Raw genomic sequence first — 25,674 nt, 5'->3', positions numbered from 1 at the left:
TGGCATTCCATGATACATATCTTCCTGACATGATCACTGAAGACAAATGTGTGCATAAGCAAATGTAAATAAAGCGGATGGTGCCCAGCTATCAAAATAGATAGCGTCTGGAGGCTTCAAGGCTTGCAGGTAAACAAGCAGCCATCTAATTCAGAAGCAACAAAACCCACATGGAAGAAGCACACCAGCCTGTGTGATCATGAGGTGTCAAAGGGATCAGGTATCAGGCATCAAAGAACAAAAAACCATATCATTGTAAATGAGGGGGAGTGCAGAGTGGAGACCCAAAGCCAATCTGTAGGTAATGGGACACCCCCTTACAGAAAGGGTCTCGGGGAGGAGATGAGCCAGTCAGTGTGCAGTGTAGCAACAATGAAACATACAACTTTCCTCTAATGTTTAAATGCTTTCTCCTCCCCACTATCATGATCCCAATTCTACCTTACAAATCTGGCTAGACCAGAGGATGTACACTGGTACAGATAGGAACTGGAAACACAGGGAAGCCAGAACAGATGATCCCTTCAGGACCAGTGGTGCGAGTGGCGATACTGGGAAAGTGGAGGGAAAACGGGGTAGAAAGGGAGAATCAATTATAAGGATTTACATGTAACCTCCTCCCTGTGGGACGAACAACAGAAAAGTGGGTGAAGGGAGACATTGGACAGTGTAAGACATGACTAATAATAATTTATAATTTATCAAGGGTTCATGAGGGGAAGGGGAAGTGGAGAGGGAGGGGAGAAAATGAGGAGCTGATACCAAGGGTTTAAGTAGAGAGCAAATATTTTGAGGATGAGGCCAACGAATGTATAAATGTGCTTGACACAATTGATGTATGTATGGATTTTGATAAGAGTTGTATAAGGCCCCAATAAAATTATTTTTTTAAGTTAGTCTCAGAAACCCACGGGCAGTTCTACCCTGTCCTATAGGGTCACTGTGAGTTGACATCGACTAAAAAGAAGTGAATTTGTATTTTTGTTTTGTGTTTCTCCTTCAGTACCTAGTCCTTTCCAGGTGTCTCCAGACTCTGCCTTTCAAACTCACCTGTTAAGTGACCTCCTAATTGCATTGTATGAGGTTTGTGGGGTTGTTTTGGTTTTTTTTTTTCCTTTTCTTTTGACTGGCATCTTAACCTTTCTTGAAATGAGCTTCTCCATGAAGCTCCACATTCTTAGCCCTCTCTCTAGCTCTCTGCTCACGCTTAGGGTGAAGACACCCTGTGTTCGTTAAACTTGCTCTAGTTCGCCTGGGCATCAGTGGGTGCCCTTTGTTGCTTTTGTGAATTGTTTTTAGCCCTGAGATATCTGGTAATAAGTTCATTACTTTCAGTATGAAATGGGGCTGCTTAAGATAGAACCAACACAAATTCAAAGAGGATTGAAGATTCCTGTCTGAAGAGCCAACCAGACTAATTTGGAAGGATGGCTACAATCGTCCCTAGCTTCACGGTCCCAAACTTCATGACCCAGCCAGCTCTGCGGGGCCAGCTCAGCTCTGGCCCTAGGACCTGACACTGTCCACTCCACCAGGGAGCTTTCCACCTGCTTCTTTCCTTCCTTCGGGGGCACACAGGAATCCTGTGAGCTGGGGGACACATGGAGCCGCACTGACTGCAGCTTGCTGTAATTATCTGAGAGCACTGGGAATTATGTTTAAAAATGCCTGACGCCATCCTGGCCTGACTACTGCCACCATAACAGAAAACAATTTCCACTAAACTCCCACTGGGTAATTCTCCAGCTTTCCACAAAATGCTCGAGGTGGGGCCACTTATCCTGATGTACACAAGCATTTTAAGAGGTCACATTTCTGTTGTTGTTGTTTTGTCTTGTACTCGGCAGAAGTAGTAGAATCATTTCCCAAATCCAATACCCAGGATGGTATTGGCATTTGATGACTTTCAGCATCACATGTAGACTGGGCATGATTGGTGCAGTCTAGCATGTGAACTCATCTATAGTCATGTGGGATAAGGCTGAAGACGGGTACGAAGCTGGTTGGAGTGAGTTGGAGGACAGACCAACCTTCACCATTGATACCACTGTCTCTGCTTCGCTGCTGAGCTTCATGACTTGTTGCAACATCACACACCACTCACAGACCATAGTTTATTGGTGCTTGTGGATGACGTAAAGGTATTCCCTGTGTGGAGCACAACAGATTAAGGATGACACAGGAAGGAATGGGACTTCCAGGACACTTCACAGTGCTCGTGTAGAACCTGTACATTGAACAAGAGGCAGTCGTTTGAACAGGACAAGGGCATACTAACTGGTTGAAAATCCAGAAAGGGACAGGGTGTAGGAGGCCTGGTAGTGCGTGATCAAAGGTAATGTAACCGAGAGGAATTACCGAAACCCAAATGAAGGCTGAACATGACAGTGGGACAAGAGGAAAGCAAAAGGAAATAGAGGAAAGAGCTAGGAAGCAAAGGGCATTTATAGAGGCATGCACTAAAGGCATGTACATATGTAAATATATTTATATATGAGGATGGGGAAATATATCTATGTGCATATATGTATAGGTTTAGTATTAAGGTAGCAGATGGACATTGGGCCTCCACTCAAGTACTCCCTCAATGCAAGAATACTTTCTTCTATTAACCTGGAATTCCATGATCCTCACGTTCCCGACACAATCAAAAAGCGGGTACATAAGCAAATGTGGTGAAGAAAGCTGATGGTGCCCAGCTATCAAAAGATATAGCATCTGGGGTCTTAAAGACTTGAAGGTAAACAAGCAGTCATCTAGCTCAGAAGCAGAAAGCCCACATGGAAGAAAGCACAACTGTCCACGTGATCACGAGGTGTTGAAGGGATCAGGTATCAGGCATCATCAGAACAAAATATCATATAATTATGAATGAGGGGGAGTGGAGACATCCCCCCCAGGAAGGAGACAAGCCAGTCAGGGTGCAGTGTAGCAACAATGAGACATACAACTTTCCTCTAGTTCCTAAATGCTTCCTACCTCACCACTGTCATGACCCCAATTCCACCTTACAAATCTGGCTAGACCAGAGGATGTACACTGGTACAGATAGGAACTGGAAACACAGGGAATCCAGGGCAGATGATACCTTCAGGACCAGTGGTGAAAATGGCGATACCAGGTGGGTAGAAGGACACCCTCCTTCCAAGAATACATATAGCCTCCTCCCTGTGGGACAGACAACAGAAAAGTGTATGAAGGGAGACATTGGACAGTGTAAGATATGCCAAAATAATAATTTATAAATTGTCAAGGGCTCATGAGGGAGGGGGGAGCAGAGAAGGAGGGGAAAACATGAGGACCTGATGCCAGGGGCTTGGGTTCATGAGGGAGGGGGGAGCAAAGAAGGAGGGGAAAAAATGAGGACCTAATGCCAGGGGCTTAGTGGAGAGCAAATGTTTTGAGAATGATAAAGGCAATGAATGTACAAATGTGCTTTAACACGATTGATGTATGTATGGATTGTAATGAGTTGTATGAGCCCCTAACAAAATGATTTTTTAAATAATAATAAAATAAGGCTTTGATTCTCGTGGCAAACGTGAATTTGATAGGCATAGTGGAAGTGATAGATCTGGCCTGAAGCACGAGGACAAGCGTGGAGGTAGTGGATCTCACAACTGGGGAACTGTCAAAGATGAATTAACTGACTTGGATCAATCAAATGTGACTGAGGAAACACCTGAAGGTGAAGAACATCCCGTGGCTGACACCGAGAATAAGGAGAATGAGGTTGAAGAGGTAAAGGAAGAGGGTCCAAAAGAGATGACATTGGATGAGTGGAAGGCTATTCAAAATAAGGACCGGGCGAAAGTAGAGTTTAATATCCGAAAACCAAATGAAGGTGCTGATGGGCAGTGGAAGAAGGGATTTGTTCTTCATAAGTCAAAAAGTGAAGAGGCTCATGCTGAAGATTCTGTTATGGACCATCATTTCCGGAAGCCAGCAAATGATATAACATCTCAGCTGGAGATAAATTTTGGAGACCTTGGCCGCCCAGGACGTGGTGGCAGGGGAGGAAGAGGTGGACGTGGGCGTGGTGGGCGTCCCAATCGTGGCAGCAGGACTGACAAGTCAAGTACTTCTGCTCCTGATGTAGATGACCCAGAGGCATTCCCAGCTCTGGCTTAACTGGATATGCCATAAGACAGCCCTGGTTCCTCCGTGGACCCTCCTCCGAGGCTTTGCATGCTTAAGGATCCCAAACGACTAAGAAATTTAAAAAAAAAAAAAAAGACTGTCATTCATACCATTCACACCTAAAGACTGAATTTTATCTGTTTTGAAAATGAACTTATCCTTTTCCGGTTCATAAACATGATGATCGGGTCCTCACGCGTCTGTGTGACATGTGCCTCCCATAATGCTTGTTACGACGTGGGCACATTACCCATCTGACACGAAAAAAAAAAAGAAAAAGAAAATGAACTTCTCTCGCTACACAGAAGTAACAAATATGGTAGTCAGTTTTGTATTTAGAAATGTATTGGTAGCAGGGATGTTTTCATAATTTTCAGAGATTATGCATTCTTCATGAATACTTTTGTATTGCTGCTTGCAAATATGCATTTCCAAACTTGAAATATAGGTGTGAACAGTGTGTACCAAAAAAAATAAATAAATAATAATAATAAAATAAAATCCGGAAAGGGGAATCCTCTCACTGTATTTATTCAAACTGCATGCTGAGCAAATCATCCAAGAAGAACACCCCATATTGGAGGACAACGTGTTCACAACCTTCCATATGCAAATGACTCACCCTTACTTGTGGACTGAGGCACAGTCAATTAATATGGCCCTTCTTGCCGCCATCCCTTATGTAATGGATTATAATTCTAGATTCTATGCCTGTGGCTGGAATCCCACTTTGGAAGGAACCCCCTGCTAAACTAATGGAGAGGATTAAATCCTAACCTTAGTATAGGGTGTGAACCAGTCACACCTTTGATTTCCTTGAGGATATGATCTGCTAAAAGACTAAAACCACACTCCATCAGTGCCATTCCTCTGAGCAAGAGCCATCTTGGACACAGAGAGACATCCCAGGACCGTTGGAAGGGCACACTGGGGATCTGTCTGATGTGGCAGAGGCCGAGACCAGAGGCACCAAATATTGTGGCACAGAAACTAGGGGGTAGAGCAAAGAAGCCAGCCTGAGACCAGATGGCCAACAAGGAAACAAAGAGACTGAACAGTGTCAAGACTGTGAAACAGAGGGACCGGTAGGCTTCCTGGTCCATGGAGGCAGAGGCCAAGGGATCACATGACTGAGTTGCAGAGGACCAGAGAAAGGCTTGGCTGCTGGCTAACGGCTGGTGTTGCTGTGGACCAGTGGCTATATCCTTAGTGCTTACTGATCTTGACTTACCTGTTAGCTCCTGTAATAAGCCTCCTTAATGAATTATCAAACCCCAAATAGATGTAGGGTTGGGTGGAAGGAACAGTCAGTGTCAATAATAGGAAGAGAAGGACAGAGAGTGGAATCATGATTGATTCCTGCCTCATCACAAAGGGAGAGCCAGAGGACATCAGAATATTTCACCCCTGTGCCATTGACTGCACGGTGAAGATTAGTGACCGAAGCCTTCAGATTGGATCACAACTCAAGGTAAAGAAAACCAAAATCTTCATAATTGAACCCATAGACAACATCATGGTAAAGGGAGAAAACATCAAAGTTGTCAAGGATTTCACGGTTGGATCCACAATCAAATGGCATATTGCACTGAGCAAGCTTCTTGCGTGTGCTCAGGAGCAAGGATGTCCCTTTGAGAAATAAAGTGTACTTGACCTAAGCCATGGTATTTTTAATTGTCTCCTACGCATGTGAAAATTGAAAAACGGATCAGGAAGACTGAAAAATTATTCATTTGAATTATGGTGCTGGCAAAAAAAGAAAGAAAGTACTATGGATAGCCAGAACCACAAACAAATCTGTCTCGGAGAAACCCCCTTAGAAACACGGATGGCAAGACTGTCTCACAGACTTTGGGCAAATTATCAGGAGAAAGCAGACCCTAGAAAGGGACATTGTGGTTGGTAAAATAGCAGATCAAAAAGGAAAATTCTCAAGAAGATGGATTGGCACAGTGGCTGCACCAATGAACTCTCATCACCGTGACTGAGGGTGGAGCAGCACCAGACGGTGGCTCCCTCTGTTCTCCGTACTGTTACCACCAGGCAGATCCAACTTGAAAGCACCTAACAGCAGCAACAACATACCTTTGGGCCATAGCTAGAAAAATCCATTGAAGTCCTCTAGTGACCGGTGACTGTCCCTAGGATTGATGACTGCCTCTCTGCATGACCTCCCCAAAGAAGTTATCCTTTGTCCTGGTGGGCTCTAGGGGTGAAAAGAGACCCCAACTTCCAATATCATTTATAAAGACACGTTTGTTAAGTCTTAAACCAGCGGTTCTCACTCTTACTCATGCCACGACCCTTCAATGCAGTTCCTCCTGTTGTGCTTCCCCCAACCATAAAATTATTTTCGTTGCTACTTCATAACTGTAAGTTTGCTACTGTTATGAATCATAATGTAAATATCTGATATGTAGGATGTATTGGGCAACCACTGTGAAAGTTTCAGACCCCCAAAGAGGTCGCGACCCACAGGTTGAGAATGGCTGTCTTAGATAAAGACAAGAGAAACACAGCTCATCCAGATGCGGAGACCATCAACCCAAGGAGGTCATAGGGTGTCCAAGGGTTTACAAAAACCTGACCACTTATGTGGGACATGAAATATAAAGGAAAACTGTCACGAAAGCATCCTTGGTGGCAGATCAGTGCATTGCAGTTGCGGGTGGACTACAGAAGTAGGCCTAGAACCACGGTTGGGACAAACACACTATTCTAGATGGAAAAGCTTACAAAGACCCCCTACTAAATCCACCAACGATTCATGCTCATGCAGATTCTAGTGCCCCCAATTCCTGACAAGTCCCTGAGGGCTAGGCCATCTCTCCTTGGACTGACTAAAGTAGTGGGAGTAATCCACTTTCTAATACACCCTGCCCACCCGAGGGCACCGCAGTGCACACTGCTGGAGAAAGGTCACAAAGCCAACGGAGGCCAAATCTATGTAGAGACTCAAACGTGGATTTAGGACTTCCACTGTCACGCTCATGTTCAGAACTTAATCTCGAACACAGTTGACATCCTGGTTTGTATATGTGCCCCAATTGGTCTCTCCTGATCCCCTACCCTGCCACCACACCTCTGCGGTAATTTTGAGAAAAAAAATTACATTGGAAAATGATGAGCAACATCTCCTCCTACCCAGTTGCCCACATGAAACTCAATAAGCTCTCGGGGGTCCGGAGATGGACTGTCTCTGGGTAAACAAGAATGTCCGATAATTTCCAGAGATTCCTGGATATGAAATGCGGTTCAGCCCTGATTTGTTACTTAACCCACTACCACCAACTCAAAGAGACCCTTTAGGGCGTTTCTGAGGCGCTGCAAACATCCCTCCCCACACCCCAGCCCTGCTTTCTATTTGCTGTAAAGGAATGTGCACCTTTTGCACCATTGGTTTTCAGAGAATGATCTCTTTCAGAGTAGAGCATCTAGGTTTTTTTATACATTTGGGGATACATGGAATAGTTGAATTCAACCAACTCTGCTTTCATTTGTGGACTCTAACACATGAAAGAAAAACCTACCCTATTCAGGGGCCAGCCCAGCCCTGCGAAACAGTGACAGCCTCCCAGTGACCCCCGCTCGCCCGTGCCCGTGCCCCATGCTGCGCGTCCTTCCCCTCCCCCATCAACGTCTTCGAGGCCTTTTCCTTTGGTGTAAAAATCATTTTTTTCCTTTATAATAATCATGGCAGGCAATATTTAGGAGACTGACTAACTTCGCTGAACCTATTGTCCTCCAATATTGCCCATGCCATGAGGTTTTTGACAGACTCGCCATTGTTTTTCAGAGGTGAACTGCTCCCCCTGTGTATGTGTGCACCAGAGTGTGTTTATCCATTCCTCTACAGGCGGGTTTCTGATGGCTTCCATCTTTCTACTGTTAAAGATGTGGCTGCAGTAAGCATGATGGGCATATTCTGTCCGTGACTTGTTCTTGATTTCTTTAGGGCATATAACAAGTAAAGAGATTGCAGGGTCATAAGATACCCAGATATACTCGAGTATAAACCAACCCAAATATCAGCCTAGGCACCTAATTTTACCACAAAAACTGCATTTAAAAATGTGCTGGACAACTCGGCGTATGTGGTGTTTGTGTTTGCATTTAGTTAAGGAAGCACCATGTTTTCCATAGCGATTATATAATTCTGCAATTCTGCCAGCAATGCATGAGCATTTCAATCTCTCCACGTTCTCTCCAGCATCTATTTTCTGTTTTGTTTGTTTTTCAATTTTGCAAAGAGTGTCAGTGCGAGGTGGTAGCTGGTTGGTTTCATTTGTATTTCTCTTATAGCCAACGGTTCCCCTTTTAACAAGCACTTGGGGTCCTGGTGGTTTTTCTTTTCTTTTTATTCATTTTATTGGGGGCTCATCCAACTCATCACAATCCATACATCCATCCATTGTCTCAAGCACATTTGTATATTTGTTGCCCTCATCATTCTCAAAACATTGCTTTCTGCTTGAGACTTTGATATTTTCCCCTCCCTCTCCACTGCCCCCTCCCTCATGAACCCTTGATAATTTATAAATTATTATTTTGTCATGTCTTACACTGTTCAACGTCTCCCTTCACCCACTTTTCTGTTGTCCATCTCCCAGGGAAGGGAAGACATTATATGTAGATCCTTGTAATCGGCTCCCCCTTTCCAACCCACCCTCCCTCCACCTTCCTGGTATCGCCACTCTCATCACTGGTCCTAAAGGGATCATCTGTCCTGGATTCCCTGTGTTTCTGGTTCTGATCTGTACCAGTGTACATCCTCTGGTCTAGCCAGATTTTTAAGGTAGACTTGGGATCATGATAGTTGGGGGAAGGAAGCATTTAGGAACTAGAGAAAAGTTGTATGTTTTATCGTTGCTACATTGCACCCTGACTGGCTCGTCAGATGGGTCTTGGGTCCCAAATCTGCCCTCATTCACAATGATTTGATATTTTTGTTCTTTGATGCCTGATACCTGATCCTTTCAACACCTCGTGGTCACCCAGTCTGGTGTGCTTTCTTCCATGTGGGCTTTGTTGCTTCTGAGCTAGATGGCCACTTGTTTACCTGCAAGCCTTTAAGACCCCATCTAGTGTTTTTTTCATGGCCATCTTATGACAAATCATTGGAAGACACCCTGATGACTTCTATAGATCTTCTAAACCCAGGCTTTGTTCTGTCTTGAAGAGCCAGGCTCTAGGCCTGAGGGCTCTGCTGCCCATGACAAGGCTTGTGACAAATCGTTGGAAGACACTCTGATGACTTCTATAGATCTTTCAAACCCAGGCTTTGTTCTGTCTTGAAGAGCCAGGTTCTGGGCCTGAGGGCTCTGCTGCCCATGACAAGGCAGCCACCCATACAAGCTAGATGTCTATCCCTTCAGCAGGGTTGAGTTCCTAAGCGTCCCTTCTTTATGTTCTAGAGCAGGAGTCCTCAAACTATGGCCCACGGGCCACAGCGGCCCATGGAGAACATTTATCCCGCCCGCCGGGTGTTTTCCCCCTTTTGTTTTTTTACTTCAAAATAAGATATATGCAGTGTGCATAGGAATTTGTTCATAGTTTTTTTGAAACTCTGGTCTGGCCCTCCAACAGGAGGGTCAAGGTAGCGGGGTGGTGTGCCCACTTGCTGTAGGGTTCCATGTTCAAAAAGTTTGAGGACCCCTGGTCTAGAGTAAGCAGTTCTCAACCTGTGGGTCGTGACCCTTTGGGGGTTGAACAACCCTTTCATAGGGGTTGCCCAATTCATAACAATTGCAAAATGACAGTCATGAAGTAGCCACAGAAATAATGCTATGGTTGGGGAGGGCACCACACATGAGGAACTGTATTAAAGGGTCGCGGCATTAGGAACGTTGAGAACCACTATTCCTAGAGGCTGCAAATCCTACACTTCACTTTCTGTATAGGGGTTCAGGACACTAGTACCCGCATTCTAGTTTCAGGACTCCACCTCCCAGTTTTCTGGCTGGCAGCAGGAGCTCTAGATGGGTGAGTCTTAACTGGACACCATTTTCCAATCTCCCCAAAGGGACATTTTAGCTGTATTTTTTTCCGAAACAGATGTCTTCATTCTTTGCCAGAATTTATCTACAGGGCCTAGAAGCTTTTTGCATAACAAAGACCCGCTGAAGCAAGTCTAAGCTTCTAACAGAACACAGAGCTAGAGCCCATAGCCAGGGAGATGATTTAATTTAATTTAATTTAATTATATTCTAGCTGTCCATGAGAAAAAAATTAAAAATTTAAAAAAGTTCTCTGATCTAGTAGGGCACCAGCAGTCTAGGTAGGAAAATGAGCCCCGTTTCCCTCCAAGTGATTCTACACACAGCTAGGGAGGTCCTTGCCTGTCCTGGGGCCCCACATGGGGCTGAGGGGATACCCCGACCCCACCTGCTGTAGTGCTACATGCAGCACAAGGCAGGTATACCAGGGAACTCCAGAGCTCAATCCCATGGTGGTGGAAACGGATGCCTGGCCGCTGGTGTGACCTTGCCTGCAAAAGTAATCCCACCCTGCATCTATGGAACCCTACAGCAAGTGGGCACACCACCCCGCTACCTTGAGAAAGAGTTGGATCTCCTCCAGCTCCACGGTCAGGTGATGGAGTCTCAGTTATCTCCTCATTTACCACTTTATTTCCTCTTTCTTTATTTGCTCGCCCTTCTCTTTCTCACAGTCAGTCTCAATGAGCTCAGGTTTGTTTTGTTTTCTTTCTTTCTTTTTTCTTCTTTTTCCCTCTTTTCCCTCTTCTCTCCCTCTCTTTCCTATCATCTGCCACTATTGGCTTCCAGGCCACTACCCTCTGCCTAGGGCAAGTCAACTAAATAGCAGGGGGAACTCCAATCTGCCCTCTGTGGGAGTGCTAGACACCACACAAGGCAGCTGTGACAGCCCTTTAGCAAAGTGACCAGATGTCCCGCTTTGGGGAGGACAGTCCCGATTTTTAACAATTTTTCCTGCGTCCTGCGGCATTTTGAAAAAGTCCAGATTTTTGGAAAGAATACATGACAAGCTAGGGTACACGGTTTTCGGCTGCCATGTGGCTATTTCGCCAGGATATGAGTTTTGTCAATGGTGTCCCACTTTACCAATGTTAAAATCTGGTGACCTTACTCTACAGTGCTTTGCACTGCTGAGGAAACCTCTGTTGGTCCTCTAAGGTGATCTTGCCAACTAGGGTGATTCCGTCCAGCACCACTGGGTCCCTGCAGTAAAAGGGCACACCAACCTGCCATCTTGGGTCAGGGTTTAAACCCCTCTGGCCCCACATTCAGGCAATCAGGGATCAGCTATCTCTTTATTCTTTATTTCCTACTCTCTTTCTTCCCTCTTTACCATCACAGCCAATCTTAGTGAGCACAGTTGTGTTTTTCCCCTTCCTTCTCTTTCTTTTCTTTTTCTTTCTTTCTTCTCTCTTTCTTTGTTCACTCCTCCTCTCTCTCTGCTTTTATGACTCTCTCCTCTCCCTCTCTTTCCTTCCACATGCCACTGCTGGTTTCCAGACCCCTACCCTGTGCCTAGGGCAACTCCGCCTACCAAGGGGGAAGAGCTACAGCCTGCCCCCTGCAACATTGTTGCACATGGCACAAGACAGTGCTACACACAGCATGGCACAGGGTTCAGCCATCTCTTTATCCATTTTTTTTAATTTGCTCTCCTTCACTCTTTTCTTCTTTCTTTTCTTCTTTCACTTTTTCTTCTTTTCTCCTCTCCTTCTATCTCTTCTCTCTTTCCTGCCACAGTCTCATCAGATTCAGTTTTCCCCTTTGTTTCCTTTTTTACTGTGTTTTCTTTTGTTTAGTCTGTGCTGTGTGTGTGTGTGAATGGGTGTTAGTTTGCTTGGCATTTTTGCTCCAGTCTTTGTTTTATTTCTCTTTTTCTTCTCCTCTTCCTCTATTTCCTTTCAAAGGCCACTATTGACCTCCTGGCTACTCCCCTCTGCCCAGGACAACTCTGTAGGCCTAACTAGGGGAGCTCCCACCCACTTTTGTTGACTTTACATGCATCTGGGGGATCATGCCAGTCTTTATCCAAGCAGCAGGGGGTTCTCCTCTTCAAATGGTGGGAAGAACTCTAGCCTAAACTCCGAGGCCATACAAGTGACTGGGGGAACTCCTGCCCACCACTGATGGGGCTCCATGCTGCTGCAGGAACAACAACCAAACCTCCAAGGCGACCTCTCTGACTAGGGTAATTCCTCCTGCCAGCTACGGTGCTCTACACCAAGGAGGGTACACCCACACACACCCCTCAGCACTCCAGTTGCAGAGGGAAACACCACATGCCACCCGATGTGCTGTAAGCACTGTGAGGCTTACTTAGCGATCAGCCAGTGAAGTAACACCCACATGGGCCCACAACAGCCTGACCAGCGTCACATGAGAGGACTATCCAACTCACATTCCAAAGAATGGAATACTGGTTGGCTATGGTAAGAGTGAAACCACAGGAAGATATAGTGGTAGCCTGACCTCTCAGTACAGCTACCAGCAGGTAGTTCATAAAGGAACTCATACGAGTCCCTCAAAAGAGAGCCCAGTGCTCTTCAACTCTGTAAGATGGCTCCAGGCTCCTCTAAAGCAACACTTAAACAGCAACCAGCCCTAACAGCCTCAATGAAAAAGCAGGAGAAACATAAGACAATGCTGGAAAAAGTCATGACCTAATGATGTGCATAGAAGAAGCAGATATTGAACTGACACAGAAAGAAATTTTCAGAATGCTGCTTGGAGTCATACAGGATATGAGGGAAGCAATACAGAAAAAGAATGAAATGATAGAGGAGATAAAGGCAATGCACAAAAGGGAAACACAGACTTACTGGACGAAATAACAAAATTCAGTGGCAAATTGACAGACTGCCAACAGAAAATCACACCAGTGACCGAGAGGATAGCCAAGCAGACCCAAGCAAATGGGAAAAGCAGTCAAATAAGACAATCAGAGAAAACTGAGGAAAACCTGAGAGCCATGTCTGAAGCAATGAAAAGGTACAATGTTAGAATAACTGGACCACCAGAACAAGACAAAACAAAGAAGTCAACAGCAAAAATAGCGGGGGAATTCTTAAAGGAAAACTCCCCCAGCTTAATAAATGAAAATTAGGAGTCTGAAAGAGCAGTCAGACTGAATCCCAAGAAGTCACCAAGACACATAATAGTCAAGTTATCCAACTATGAGGAAAAGGAGATCATAAAAGCAGCTAGGGAAAAGCAAATAGTCATGCATAAAGGCACCCCAATAAGAGTCTGTTCAGACCTATCAGCGGACATGATGAAGAAAAGGAAGGAATGGAGTTACATATTCCAAAAATTGAAGGAAAACAGCACAAACCCAAGAATACTATACCTGGCCAAATTATCTATTAAGATAGATGGAGAAGTAAGAGTGTTCCCAGACAAGGAAAAACTAAAGTGATACATAAAAAAAGAAACCCACCCCTACAAATGATCCTTGCCAATCCAGTATGGGCAGAAGATGAACACTCACCAAGGGCAAATAAGAGATCATCACATAGAACAACTCCACCCATAGAGCGACAAAGAGAAAACAGCCCCCAGTGTAGCATTGGCTCAATAGTGGAAAGAAGGCAAAAATAAACCACACACAACACACAAATGGATAAGCTAGGTAGGCAGGAAAATACCCAACACAAAAGATAAAAGATGACATCACAGAGTCTACAGATGGATGTAATAAAACTAAATATCAATGGCCTGAACTCGGGAATTAAAAGGCAAAGGCTAACAGACTGGCTCAGGAAACATAACTCATCAATTTGCTGCCTACAAGAGACATCTCAAGCTTGCAGACAAAAACAGGCTGATAATTAAGGACTAGAGAAAAATATACCAAGCAAATAGCAATGTAAAAAAAAAATAGGGGTAGCAATCTTAATCTCTGACAAAATTGACCTCAAGATATAGGCCATAATGAGACAAGGAGGGGCACTATATAATGCTCAAGGGAACAGTAGACCAAGAACCAGTGAGCATAATAAATATATACATGCCCAACGAGAGACCTGTGAAATCTGTAAATCAAACACTCTTAGAGATGAAAAAAGAAATCACCAGCTCAACAATTATAGTTGGTGACTTTAATACACCACTCTCTGAAAAAGATCACTGGGAGAGAAACGCAGCCAGGAGGCTACAGATCTAAAGAGTACAATAGGACAGCTTGACTTGATAGATATTTTCAGAGCTTTCCACCGAAATGCAAAAAAATTTACATTCTTTTCAAGCCCACATGGCACATATTTGAAGACTGACCACATGCTGGGACACAAGTTTAATGAGGAAATTCAAGCACATAGAGATTATGCAGATGTCTCTCTCTGATCACTGTGCCATGAGGCTGGAAATTAGCAAAAGGACGGTGAAGAAAACAAGGGCAAACAATTGGAGGATGAGTAATTCTCTATTGCAAAAGGAGTGGGTATTGACCCAGATCAGAGATGAAATCAGGAAGTTTCTAGAAACCAATGCGAACGAAAATACGACATACCAAAACCTTTGGGATACAGCAAAGACATTTATCAGAGGAAGGCTGATAGCAATAAATGCACACATGAAAAAAGAAGAGAGACTCATGGATGATATGCTGACACAAAACTTACACCAATTAGAGCAGAGTCAACAGAACAATCCTACTAAGAGCAAGAGGATAGAAATAATAAAATGTTCCTTGGACACAAGGATGGAGACACATGGTCTCACTTTGGACATGTCAGGAAATACAAATTGCTGGAACACATGATCCTGTTTGGTATAGTGGAGGATCATCGAAATTCGAGGAGAGGGAACAGGAGGCAGAGGTGCTCCGTGAGAAAGACTGGCACAGTGGTAGCAACAGTGGGCTCAAACCTACAAGGGATTCTGATGATTGCACAGGACCTGTAGGGTTTAATTGGTCTATATTGTTGTTCTAGGGGAGAAACAGCCTGCAAACGCAAATATCATTTATAAACACATTTATTAAGTCTTACACAGGTCAAAAACAAAGATCATCGGGATTAGTGAGACCATCAGCATGAGGTCAGAACAGTGTCTGAGGGAGTCCCTGGAGAGCATTGCTTAAATAGTAAATTAGGAAGAAAGTCATGTTTGGTGGCACATCAGTTCCTCACAGTTGAAAGGGGACAGTGATGGGGATACACCCTATTGCTGATAGACAAACTCATGTGATTGGCTCAGGGCCTTCTGACTCAGGCAGTCAGGGTATGACTCAAGGAGATATGACCCTAGTACTCCAATTGCCACCAAGGGCACACCCAAGCAAGTCTCCAAGGGCTAGGCTGCCCCTCCCCAAGCAGGCTAGTCTTCCCTGGGAATGGTAGTAATCCACTTTCAGATTCACCCAGTCTGAGGGCAGAATGTTTCATATCGCTGGTTGATGGTCTGAAAGAGCTCGATGGAGGCTGAATCTATGTGGAGGCTAAAAATGGATGTGGGGCTTTACTGTAAACCATAGCTTTCCACAAACCTTGTGCTCAGAACTAAAGCAGTAATACAATATAAGGTCACCACCATGAGTCAGAACGGATCCGATGGCAACTGACAACAAATCAAAGAAGTGAATCTCGAAAAGCTGCATCCTGCATGCGTTCAACTACATGACAGTATGGATAAGAATGTGTCAAAATATCTGTGGGTATCACGGGTTTAGGAGGAGGGATGGAGAGATCACTTGATGAAGCACAGGCAATTGGTTGTTGTTCATTGTTGCCTGGTTGGTTCCCGTTCAGAGTATCCCTATGTAGCACTGTGCAAAGCTCTACCCAACCCTACCCCATCCTCACATTTCCATGGCGTTTGAGCCCATTGCTGTAGTCACTGTGTCACTCTGTCTGCTTGATGGTCTTCCTCTTTTTCACTGACCTTCTACCAGGAATGGGTTAAGTGTCGGGCTGATAACTACAAGGTCAGTAGTTTGAACACATGAACCTGGAAGGAGACATTGAGGAATATGATACTGTCTACTGCCATAAAGATGTTCTCTCAGAAATCCGAGGGGGCAGTTTGACTCTGCTCTACAGAGTCACTGAGTCAGAGTGGACCCAATGACAGTGAGTGTGGGGTTTGGCAGGCCGTACACCACGCAGAAGAGAAGGCCAGGGGAAACTGAGATGTTGTCAATGATGAACTTGGGTAGGACCATGTAACCTAACTTTCTGTGTTTACTCTCATTCAGACCAGGTGTTCCCTTACCATCGTTAGCCTAATGTAAGCCTTCCCCGTACCGCAGTCTCTTCAGAATTTTTATAATTTTCTGCATTGCTCTGAAGCAAACATGATATTTTGTGAAAAAGCCTCTAGATAATTCTTACAATAAACCCAAAAGGTTAGTCAACAGAGACCATCCTGAGCCTGTCCTGTCCTAATCTCAATGTTCCTTTTGTTTGCTCATGGCCAACAATTGCATCTCACGATTATCCTGAAACCTGAGTTGCTGTCACACATCTGCACTTGCTCGTCTCCCCCAGGGTGTGGATTCTGAAGTAAAAGTCTATCATCTCTATGTATTCTGAGAACAAGTAGGACGGGCTTCCACAAGACAGCCAGCTAGCTTTACTGTCAGTGTCCCCCGCTGGTGTCACCTTCAAAGAAACCTCTCTCTTTCTCTCTAAGGTGCTCTCAGTGAATTGGCTCTGCCCCTCCAGGGCACACTCTTATGAGAGATAACAAGCAGATGATAAATATGGGCATTTTAAGGTCAAATCAAGCACACTTGTGGGGCTAGGAAAAATCTGGAGGTTTCATGCCTCATGGTTTTATTGCAGACCTACCTCTCCATAAGAGCCCTGGTGGCACAGAGTGGTTACTTGGTGGACTGCTAACTGCAACATTGGCAGTTCGAAAACACCAGCTGCTGCGCGGGAGGGAGATGGTGCTTTCTACTCCCAACATGAGTTCCAGTCTCAGAAACTCATAGGGGCAGTTCTACCCTGCCCTACAGGGTCACTAAGAGTCAGCATGGACTCAAAGGCAGGGAGTGAGTGACTTCTCAGTCGGACTTGAGCTTAGCCTGGAATGAGGGTATAGAATGTTGGTAACGAAGAACACGCCATTACCTCTCTGTAACTCTTCTTTAAAACTCTCCATGAAGATTTTATAAGTTGTTGATGATATTATTCAAAACTGTTCCTGGTGGCTTAGTGATCCAGTTGCATTCTGAACTCTTTCTAAATTGCTAGATTCAGTCAGAAGAGACATTATGCTATGGTAACAACAATCCCAAAACTCAGTGGTTTAAGACCACTCCCCCCCCCCAAAAAAAAAGTTTATTTCCCTCTCGTAGTATATGCTTGAGGGAGAGAGGCTAGCACACATATTCCACAGAGTCACCCAGGGAACTGGGATCACAGATATTCACCATCCTGGAGCTCCACTCTGTACAACACATAGCTACCTCGGTCAACAGTGTCAGCCTAGGAAGTAGAGAATCTCAAAAGATTTTCACTGTCTCACCTAGAAATGACACACACCCTTTCCACTCATTTCCCATCAGCTACGGTTAGGGGTATGGCCTCACCTGTCTGCAAAGGGAACAGATCATGACATGGAGCAAATGGATTCTTTAGGGAGCCTTGCTGTCTTGACCACAACTGGACAGCTGGCTCCAGCACTTTGTCGTGCCCCAAAACTAACCTGCACCTCAGAGAGGTCTGGTGGGAAGCTGCCTACTTTCATTCAGAGAGAACAATGGTTGTCCGGGCGTCTCCCGGGAGAGGTGAGCAGTTTGGGCCCTGTCAGGGGGACATTTGGCAGCCTTTTCCTACTAGGCAGAGTCAGAGCCTCACCTGACTCTTGCTCTTCATTTCAGAGAAATCCCTCAGCTTCTTTTTTGGTGTGTGACCCAAGAGCCATCCGACAGACACAATGGCACCAGTGAACTCACTGCTCCAGTTATGGTGAGGGCTTTCATAGGATTAACATGTCTGGTAACTTGCAGTGTTTCGTCCTACATCAGATCACTGAGTTGGAACCAACTGGATGGCAGTGAGTTTGGTTTGGTTTACTCAGTAGACTTGGTGAGCATGTGGGACACGTCCTGAAGATATGTAAGGGCTTGTACTCTAGGATCTTCTCTGGAGTCAGTTATAAAAACAAAAAAACTCACTGCCATCGAGCCAATGCCAACTCAGCAATCCTATAGGCCAGGGTAGAACTGGTGGGTTTCCAAGACGGTCTCTCTTTATGGGAGTAGAAAGCTCCAACTTTCTCCCCAGGAGTGACTGGTGGTTTTGAACTGTTGACCTTGCAGAGTAAAGCCCAACACATAATCACTATGCCACCAGGACTCCAACCACCATACAAAAACCCTACCACCATACAAACCTGAACCTGGAAGGAAACATTGAGGTGGGCCTGGTGCAGGGGTTCTCTTACCTTCCTCAGACTGCGACCCTTTCACACAGTTCCTCATGTGGTGGTGACCCCCAACCATAAAATTCTTTCATTGCTACTTCGTCACAGTAATTTTGCTAATGTTATAAATCGGGTGATCCCTGTGAAAGAGTCGTTCGACCCCTAAAGGGGTCGCTACCCCCAGGTTGAGCACCTCTGACCTGGAGGAATCAGACAGCATGGTGGCTGGGCATCAGAAAGATTTGGCAAAACCCTAGCCAAAGCGGGAGGGTTGGGGGAGAAGAGAATAATAGTTGGGCCTTTAGCTTCCTTCTTTGGTTCCCTCTCATGAGAAGCATAACCCCTCAGGTTGAATCTCTACTCCAAGAGGAGCTTTTCCTCAATGGTACGGCTCTTTCCATTTTCATTCCTCAACTTCCCTAAGAAGTAACCTGGGCTCGCAAGATAAAGAGAAGCAGCTTCTCTCAGTGTGCCTGGAAACCCAAGCCAGGGTTCCGAATGATGGGTCTAAAGCTGGTTGGCCCTTTTCTGTGTCTGGATGGTGCAAAGCCGGGGAGGAGGGTCAGTGTGCTGTAGAGAGAAAGGGGTCCGAAAGACCCTGGCAGCGATGACTTGAAGCAGAGATGGAGTGGGAAAGGCAGGGACTCAAGACCCCTCACCTTTCTCTGCAGAGCGGCACCAGTGGCGGCATGCGCCCTTGCTTGTGGGTGTGTGCTACAGCATCCTTGGTCCTCTTGAGTCTCCTCTCCTATACGAAAATCCAGGATGGTGACCGTGAGCTGCTCTCGGTGAGTCTAGACCCTGCTCGTGGAGGAAAATAGATAAGCGAACAGTTTGTGTTTCATATATGTGGAACACTCTAGAATCACTGCAAGTTTTTGGAGAAAAGAGAGGCTGATAACTGGAGGGAGGGGGTAAGACCATTAAGAAGAAGTGATATCACTTGGTCATTTATTTACCTTAAGAAAAGGCCACTGACATTTTGACGTACCCAGTCAGAAAGGGGGGAAATATTCACGTGAAATGCCTAACTGCCAGTGGTGTCAATACTGAGGCACAGAGGAGGAACAGGGAACTCGCCAGGACCAACAGTAGCATTAGAACCAGGAGACTGGGAGTTTGGGTACCGAAGTTGTAGGAATGAAGAAACCCACCTAGCAGAAGGAGTAGGATAGAGACTTCATCCCTCTCCAGAAATGTCATGATGACCCTCTAGGCTGTTGAAAGAATCATTCAAGATCAGCCCCTGCCGACTTCATTTAAAGATATTTAATAAATTATTAGGTTAAAAAGAACCTCTGATCACTTCTTGATCTTTCAGCTAAGATCAAGTGTGAAAATAACCTCTCACAATATAGATGGGCTTTAGACAGGGTCAGGGAAGAGAAAAGGGAGTTTTAGGTATAGAGAGGACAGCATGTCCTCTAGGAGCACTGGTATAGTAATGAGTTACATATTGGACTGCTACTGGAAGGTCAGCAGTTCAAAACCATCAGTCACTCCATAGGAGAAAGATGAGGCTTTAAAGATGGACGGTCTCAGAAACTCCCACAGTGGGAGTATATTCTGTTGTATAGGGTGTATAGGGTGGCCAGGAGTCATAACTGACTTAGTAAGAGTGAGTTTGGACAGCATCCCAGACCTGCAGGACCAGTACCTTTGAGGATTTCCCAGGAGCCTGACATGAGAGCACAAGCCGCCTTCTTCTTCTTCTTCTTCTTCTTCTTCTTCTTCTTCTTCTTCTTCTTCTTCTTCTCCTCCTCTTCCTCCTCCTCCTCCTCCTCCTCCTCCCCCCCCCTCCTTCTTCGTCACCTTCTTTTTAAATTAAATAGTATTTTTATTGACATATCTTACTCATTCCAACATATCCTTGCCTTCCCATATCATTCTGTTGTTCCATCCCATCTGGTGACAGGTCTTCTGGTTTCATGTAGAGAGACATTAGGATTAAGAGCCTTGAGTCAGTCTCCGAGGTGTTTGGCCTGTGCAGGTGGAGCAGCACGGCCCCCCACGAGGGTGCCGAGGGTCTTTCTAACGTGCCTGCCTGAAAGCACCCAGAGCGAAGCACACGATGGTTGTGAGAAGGGGTTCAGAAAGATGGGGCAGGTGGCAGTGGTGTCAGATTTGAACACAAGAAAGAGCTTGAGAGTTGAGGCCCACTGTACACGTTCCTATGATGATGTCTTCAACATCCCGCACAGCCCTGTCTGCCGTGACAGCACTCTGGCAGCCTGATGCGGGAGGGAGAAGCTGAGTGTGGGACATGGTGAGGCAGGCAACTTCTCATCCTACACAAGCCTAGGATTTTCCAACAGACATGTCACACACAAAACCAGGGTAGGGAAGGCACTCCCTTGCGGCAGGGCCCATTACCTCAGGGTGGGGGGGTAGGGGGGGGGGGCTGTGTGAATAGGAGGTGGGAGCAGCCATAGAGCACAGACACTCCTCCTGCCCAGAGACTGGTGGCCCGAGGCTTGCCCCTGCCCCTTCCACATAGAGGAGCTGTCACCCCATTGTTTGAGAGGACTCATGCAGCTCCTGCCCTCAGGAGGAAAAGAAGGCCAATTCCCGGCAGATGGTGGAGAAACAACTCAGCTCTGGAAGCAGGCGCCATGGGGGGATCTTCCAGGACACGCAGGACTCGCCTTCACTCCAACATGCCAGCTACAGGATCCTGGCTGGAAGCCTTCCCTCCAAAAGGAGTGAGTGCTCAGGGCAGAGGGCCGCAGCCCAGAGCAGGGGACCGTGCTCTAGGGGACATGGCTGTACGTGGTGGGGGGAGGGCATGCAGTGTCCTCTGGGTGCAGCACGCATGCTGAGGGCACCTCCCTCCCCGCCCCCTGGAGTGACCAGCAGGACAAGGAGTCTCTCTGATGACAGGCTCCCAGGGAGGACCAGTCACGATGGGGGAGGAGCCCCGGAGGAAGAGCTGGGTGACAGGGGACAGGAAGAGGGGTGTGGGCTTGTGTCACAGTGCACCAGACTGTGGGCACTCAGTTTACAGAGGGGCCTGGAGCCTGTCGACTCCTGGTCTGAGACAGCTCTTTAGGTTGAAGCCAGGCTAAGGTTAGGGGGTCATCCAGAAATTGTGCATTTGATACATGAAAGCCTTCGGTGAAGAAGCTCCTTGTCCTTCATAAAGATGGTCCCTGCAGTAAAGCAGCTCGGATTAGATAGATATTGATTTCTTATCTGGACCTTAGTCCCCCCCAGGGAAAGGAATGTTGAACTTGTTGGTGTGATGGGCAAGATCTAAGAGGACAGACCTAACCTAGGAGACTCTTCGCCACCCTCAAATGCTGACAGTCTTCCTGTCTCCCCAGAACTGCTGACAGTGGGAATTGCCTCCGGGCAGCAGCCCCAGGAAAGCGGCCTGGTGGACACCCTGCGCTCCCTGTTCCAAATGGCCTCACCGACTGAGCTGAGTGATGTGGTCGTGCTGGCCCACCTGCTAAATCCTGACCCCAAGTGGCTCAGTCAAACCCTTGCCCAAGTCTCCCACCTTTTCAAACCCCACATTGAGGCCCAGAGGCTGCTCGTGATCCAGGGTGCCCTCAACGACACTGCTCTCTCTGGGGACATGAACCGCACCACTGCCCCCTCGGCCTGTGAGGCGCTGGATTCCAGGCAGAAGACAGGTTACGCCCTCCTCATGCACTTTGCCAGCAGCCTCTCTGACTACTTCCTGCTGATAGGGGACCAGGTTCACTGCACCCCTAAATTTGTTAGTATGATTTATTGGGCATTACAGGCCTGGGAAGAGCAGCCTTGGACCACCCTGGAGTTCTCCAGCCTGAGTTTCTCTGGGAAAGTGTTCCACGCGAGTGATCTCTCCCGCCTGGCCTCGTTCCTCCTCCTCTTCCAGGGTGCTCCGACTGACCGGCTTCTCTCCAATTTTGCTTTCCTCTTGGGCCAGAGAGCTCCAATCCGCCTCTCTCCCTACCTTTTCCACTCTCCACGTGATTTCCCTTCCAAGAACATGTGTTTCAAAGAGGAAGAGGAAGACGGATTGGAAGAGAGCCTCCCTGAGAACCCTCCTGCCCAGATCTACACAAACATGATGGTGACAGGCCTTCACTCCCCCGAGGATGCCTATATTCTCAATGAAAGTTACTTCCAAACCTCTTTCTTCATCCCAGGCAGCACGTACACTGTGATTTTTGACCAGCCACACAGAGTCACCCGAGTCCAGGTGCTGACAGGAGTTGGTAAGCTGAGGCTTCATCGACTGGAACATGGGCAGGTGGAACTGGGCTATGAGCCTTCTCAGGGGAAGCGGGCCTGCACCTACTCTACCCTCCTGGGCCCACTGGTCAGAGGTCAGTTGGACCAGAAAGTGTCTGATGAAGACTCCATGGAAAAAGTGCGATGTGTACACATTCTTGCGACAGCCTATCAGCAGTCTAAATTACGGATTACACAGATCAAAATCTGGGTTCAGGAGGAGGAAACGTAAGGACAAGAGGGCCAGTGTGGATTCTAGGCTGACCGGGTTTGGAGATAGACTCAGCACAGGTAACAAGCCATTAAAGCTCTGAAATTGCGAGTTTTTCAGGTATTGTCATTTCAGGCTGTTTGGCGTTGAGGTGATACAAATTCATAAGGGGGCAAAAGAAAACATGATCCGTCTGAGCCCCAAGAATTAGAGAGGGGAGAATCCACCAAGATTTCCCCTCGAGTTCCCCTCCACAGAAGCCTCCCATCCTAGGAGCTTTCTCTGAGGGCGCGTGCTTTGTTGGTTTTAGGGAAGACTGAGCATGGGGTACCCTGGGGCTTGGCTTCGCGCATGGTCCAAACTCCTGAAACCCGCCCGATGGTTTCTCAACTCTCCTCCATTCTTTGGAAATAGATGCAAACTCCATGTTCATATTTTTCTAGAGAGAAGATTGGTAACCTGTGTCTGCATTCCACAGGGCAAAAATCTTCAGGATTTCAGAGCTGGCTTGAGAGTAGTAAACAATGTACTGTGTGTGTGTGGGGGGGGGGGGAGTCTAGGTGGACTAGAGAAACTAATCCAGAGACACTCAGGTGCATGTAAGAGACAGCTTTATATCAAAGAGCAATTGTATATTGAGAAAATATATAATTTTCAAGATGAAGTCCATAAATCTGATATTAGCCCTTCTGTCCAAGACTAGTCCTTAAATTCCTCTTCAGACTCACACAGCACATGCAATGACACCAGATCGCAGGCCGGTGGTGGAAAGTCCTGTGAACCCAATGGTGGTGGACGCATCTCCAGGGCTCTGGCTGCCATCAGCCAGGCTCTGTGTGGCTTGTCCACAGGAAAGGGAAACCGACAGAAAGAGTGTGTCCCACCTCCTGGGAGGAAGAGAGGCTGTGACTTGATTGACAGGCTAGACTCTACCCCTTTATTCTATTTATCAAGTTGACATGAAATTATATAACTACCACAGTATGAAACTACCAGGCATTTTTAGTTAGGAATTGAGAGCATACATTGATGCATGTCCACCTTTATTCCTTCAGAGATAGTTATTTTGAGAGTTTGTTGTGCCCTATTCAAGGTATTCTATTAAATGAATCAAATGTAATTGGTGTTTGAAAGAGACTATTATTACCTATTGTCTTCAAGCAGATCCAGACTCACAATGACCCTATAGGACAGCATAGAACTACCCCAGAAGGTGTCCAACGCTGCGAACTCCCAGCGGTTCCAAGGTAGAAAGACGAGGCTTTCTAACCCCTAAAAACCCATGGGGTGAGTTTCGTTTGAGTTTTGGAATCTTTATGGAAACGACTGCCACATCTTTTGCATCAGTTAGCAGTTGAACACTAACAGCAGCAACAAATGCTTCACATACAAATGATACATGTATCAAATATGAATAAACTCAATGCATTCCCAATAAAATTCCAAATGTGTTCTTTGTAGTTTCCTTGCCACTTGAATTTTATTCTAAAATTATCTATAAAAATAAACACATAATAAATAAAGCAAATGTGTGGGACTAACCAGGAATATTCTGAAAGTACAAATAAGAAGAGATTTAACTTTGCAAGGTATATATGCATCACTAACATTACCATTTACCAACCTCATTATCAGAACTAGGGACCATGTGCAATTGGGTTTTGTGCATGTATACTGTGAGTTAGGGACCGTTGTTGATTTGTTTTAGAATAAATCCAATTTACCCAACAACATTGGTCAAAAAGACTATCCTTTTCCTACTGTGCTGTATGTCCCCTTTGTCACAAGTCTGGTTGCTGCACAAAAGCGAATCAACAAGTATTGCTGGTAGGGTTCCAGTCTGTACATGCAGGGTTTGTTCCCAGCTGAGCGCGTTAGCTCGCTCCCTGTGATCAGTGGACGGCTGCAGGCAAGATCTCTGCGTCATTCACTTGTGTGCAACTCATTAGCATGCTCTCTGGGGCCTAGGAGGCTGACACTTTGTACCATGGAAAAAAACAAAATTAAGGTCCAGACTGATCAGATCAAAATTTTAAGAAGTGGACATCTTCTCAAATCCTTGAAACTTTGCAGTAAGTTTACAGAATTGCTGACCCACAAATTTTTTTAATGAATCCAGCATTTCATGGAAGGTCTAGAAGACCTCAAAGGTTAATTTAAAGCAGAGAGGTGACCGCAGAAGATGATGGCAACCATTTATTGGGATTCCAAAGAAATCATTTTGATCGATTTTCTCCAAAGACACGGGATGATCCTGGAGGGAGATTGTTTGAGACAACGACACTTAAGGAAAAGTCCAGAAAGGTTCACTGGGGAGTGTTTTCCCGTAAAGTCAAAGCACTTGCTCCTCAATGGTCTCCCCACAGTCATGAGTTCAACGCCCTTGCCAAACGACATCTGACTCATTCTCCAGGTCCTGTCTTTCCCCGGAGAAACTGACCCCTAGTTACCTATGTTAGAAGTAAACCTGAAATGTCATCATTCCTCCGGTATGTTTCTCAATGAGCCAGCCAATCTTTTTGTCTAGAAATACGTAACACTAAAAACCAGATGTTTGTTTTTAAATTTTCAATGTTTTAACTGAATAGGAGAACCTGTTCCCAGGGGTTGATTCTGACTCATGGCAACCATATAGGAGAGTAGAACAGCCCCTCGGGGTCCCCAAGGCTGCAGATGTCTAGGGAAGCATGTAGCCACATCTCTGTCCCTCAGACAAGCTAATGAGTCTGAACC

The 25,674-nt window shown here is 46.0% G+C and overlaps 1 protein-coding gene, 1 non-coding gene and 1 pseudogene across 2 annotated transcripts; all 3 read left to right on the top strand.

The window, feature by feature from the left end:
* The first annotated feature begins 3,108 nt into the window (after window positions 1-3,108).
* On the top strand, window positions 3,109-4,255 carry LOC142439611 (SERPINE1 mRNA-binding protein 1 pseudogene; annotated as a pseudogene).
* A 41-nt stretch (window positions 4,256-4,296) lies between these two features.
* Window positions 4,297-4,400, top strand: LOC142437921 (small nucleolar RNA U13). Its single transcript, XR_012782420.1, has one exon. It is a non-coding gene; the product is annotated as a small nucleolar RNA U13 (small nucleolar RNA).
* A 17,009-nt stretch (window positions 4,401-21,409) lies between these two features.
* LOC142439604 (alpha-1,3-mannosyl-glycoprotein 4-beta-N-acetylglucosaminyltransferase-like protein MGAT4E) lies at window positions 21,410-22,962 on the top strand. The gene is made up of 2 exons (XM_075542109.1): window positions 21,410-21,461; window positions 21,830-22,962. The coding sequence occupies exons 1-2, from the start codon at window positions 21,410-21,412 to the stop codon at window positions 22,960-22,962; spliced, it is 1,185 nt and encodes a 394-aa protein (XP_075398224.1).
* The last annotated feature ends 2,712 nt before the right edge of the window (window positions 22,963-25,674 follow it).

This window comes from Tenrec ecaudatus, chromosome 1 (assembly GCF_050624435.1).
Source record: "Tenrec ecaudatus isolate mTenEca1 chromosome 1, mTenEca1.hap1, whole genome shotgun sequence".
Taxonomy (NCBI): domain Eukaryota; kingdom Metazoa; phylum Chordata; class Mammalia; order Afrosoricida; family Tenrecidae; genus Tenrec; species Tenrec ecaudatus.
Note: the sequence above shows the minus strand (reverse complement) of the source record. Positions and strands in the feature narration are given on the sequence as shown.

Bases quoted from the DNA above. Each gene is read 5' to 3' on its own strand.
- LOC142439604 (XM_075542109.1), top strand. From the start codon at position 21,410: ATGGGGGAGGAGCCCCGGAGGAAGAGCTGGGTGACAGGGGACAGGAAG. The intron at 21,462-21,829 runs GTGTGGGCTTGT...CTGTCTCCCCAG, and splicing joins GACAGGGGACAGGAAGAGGG to AACTGCTGACAGTGGGAATT.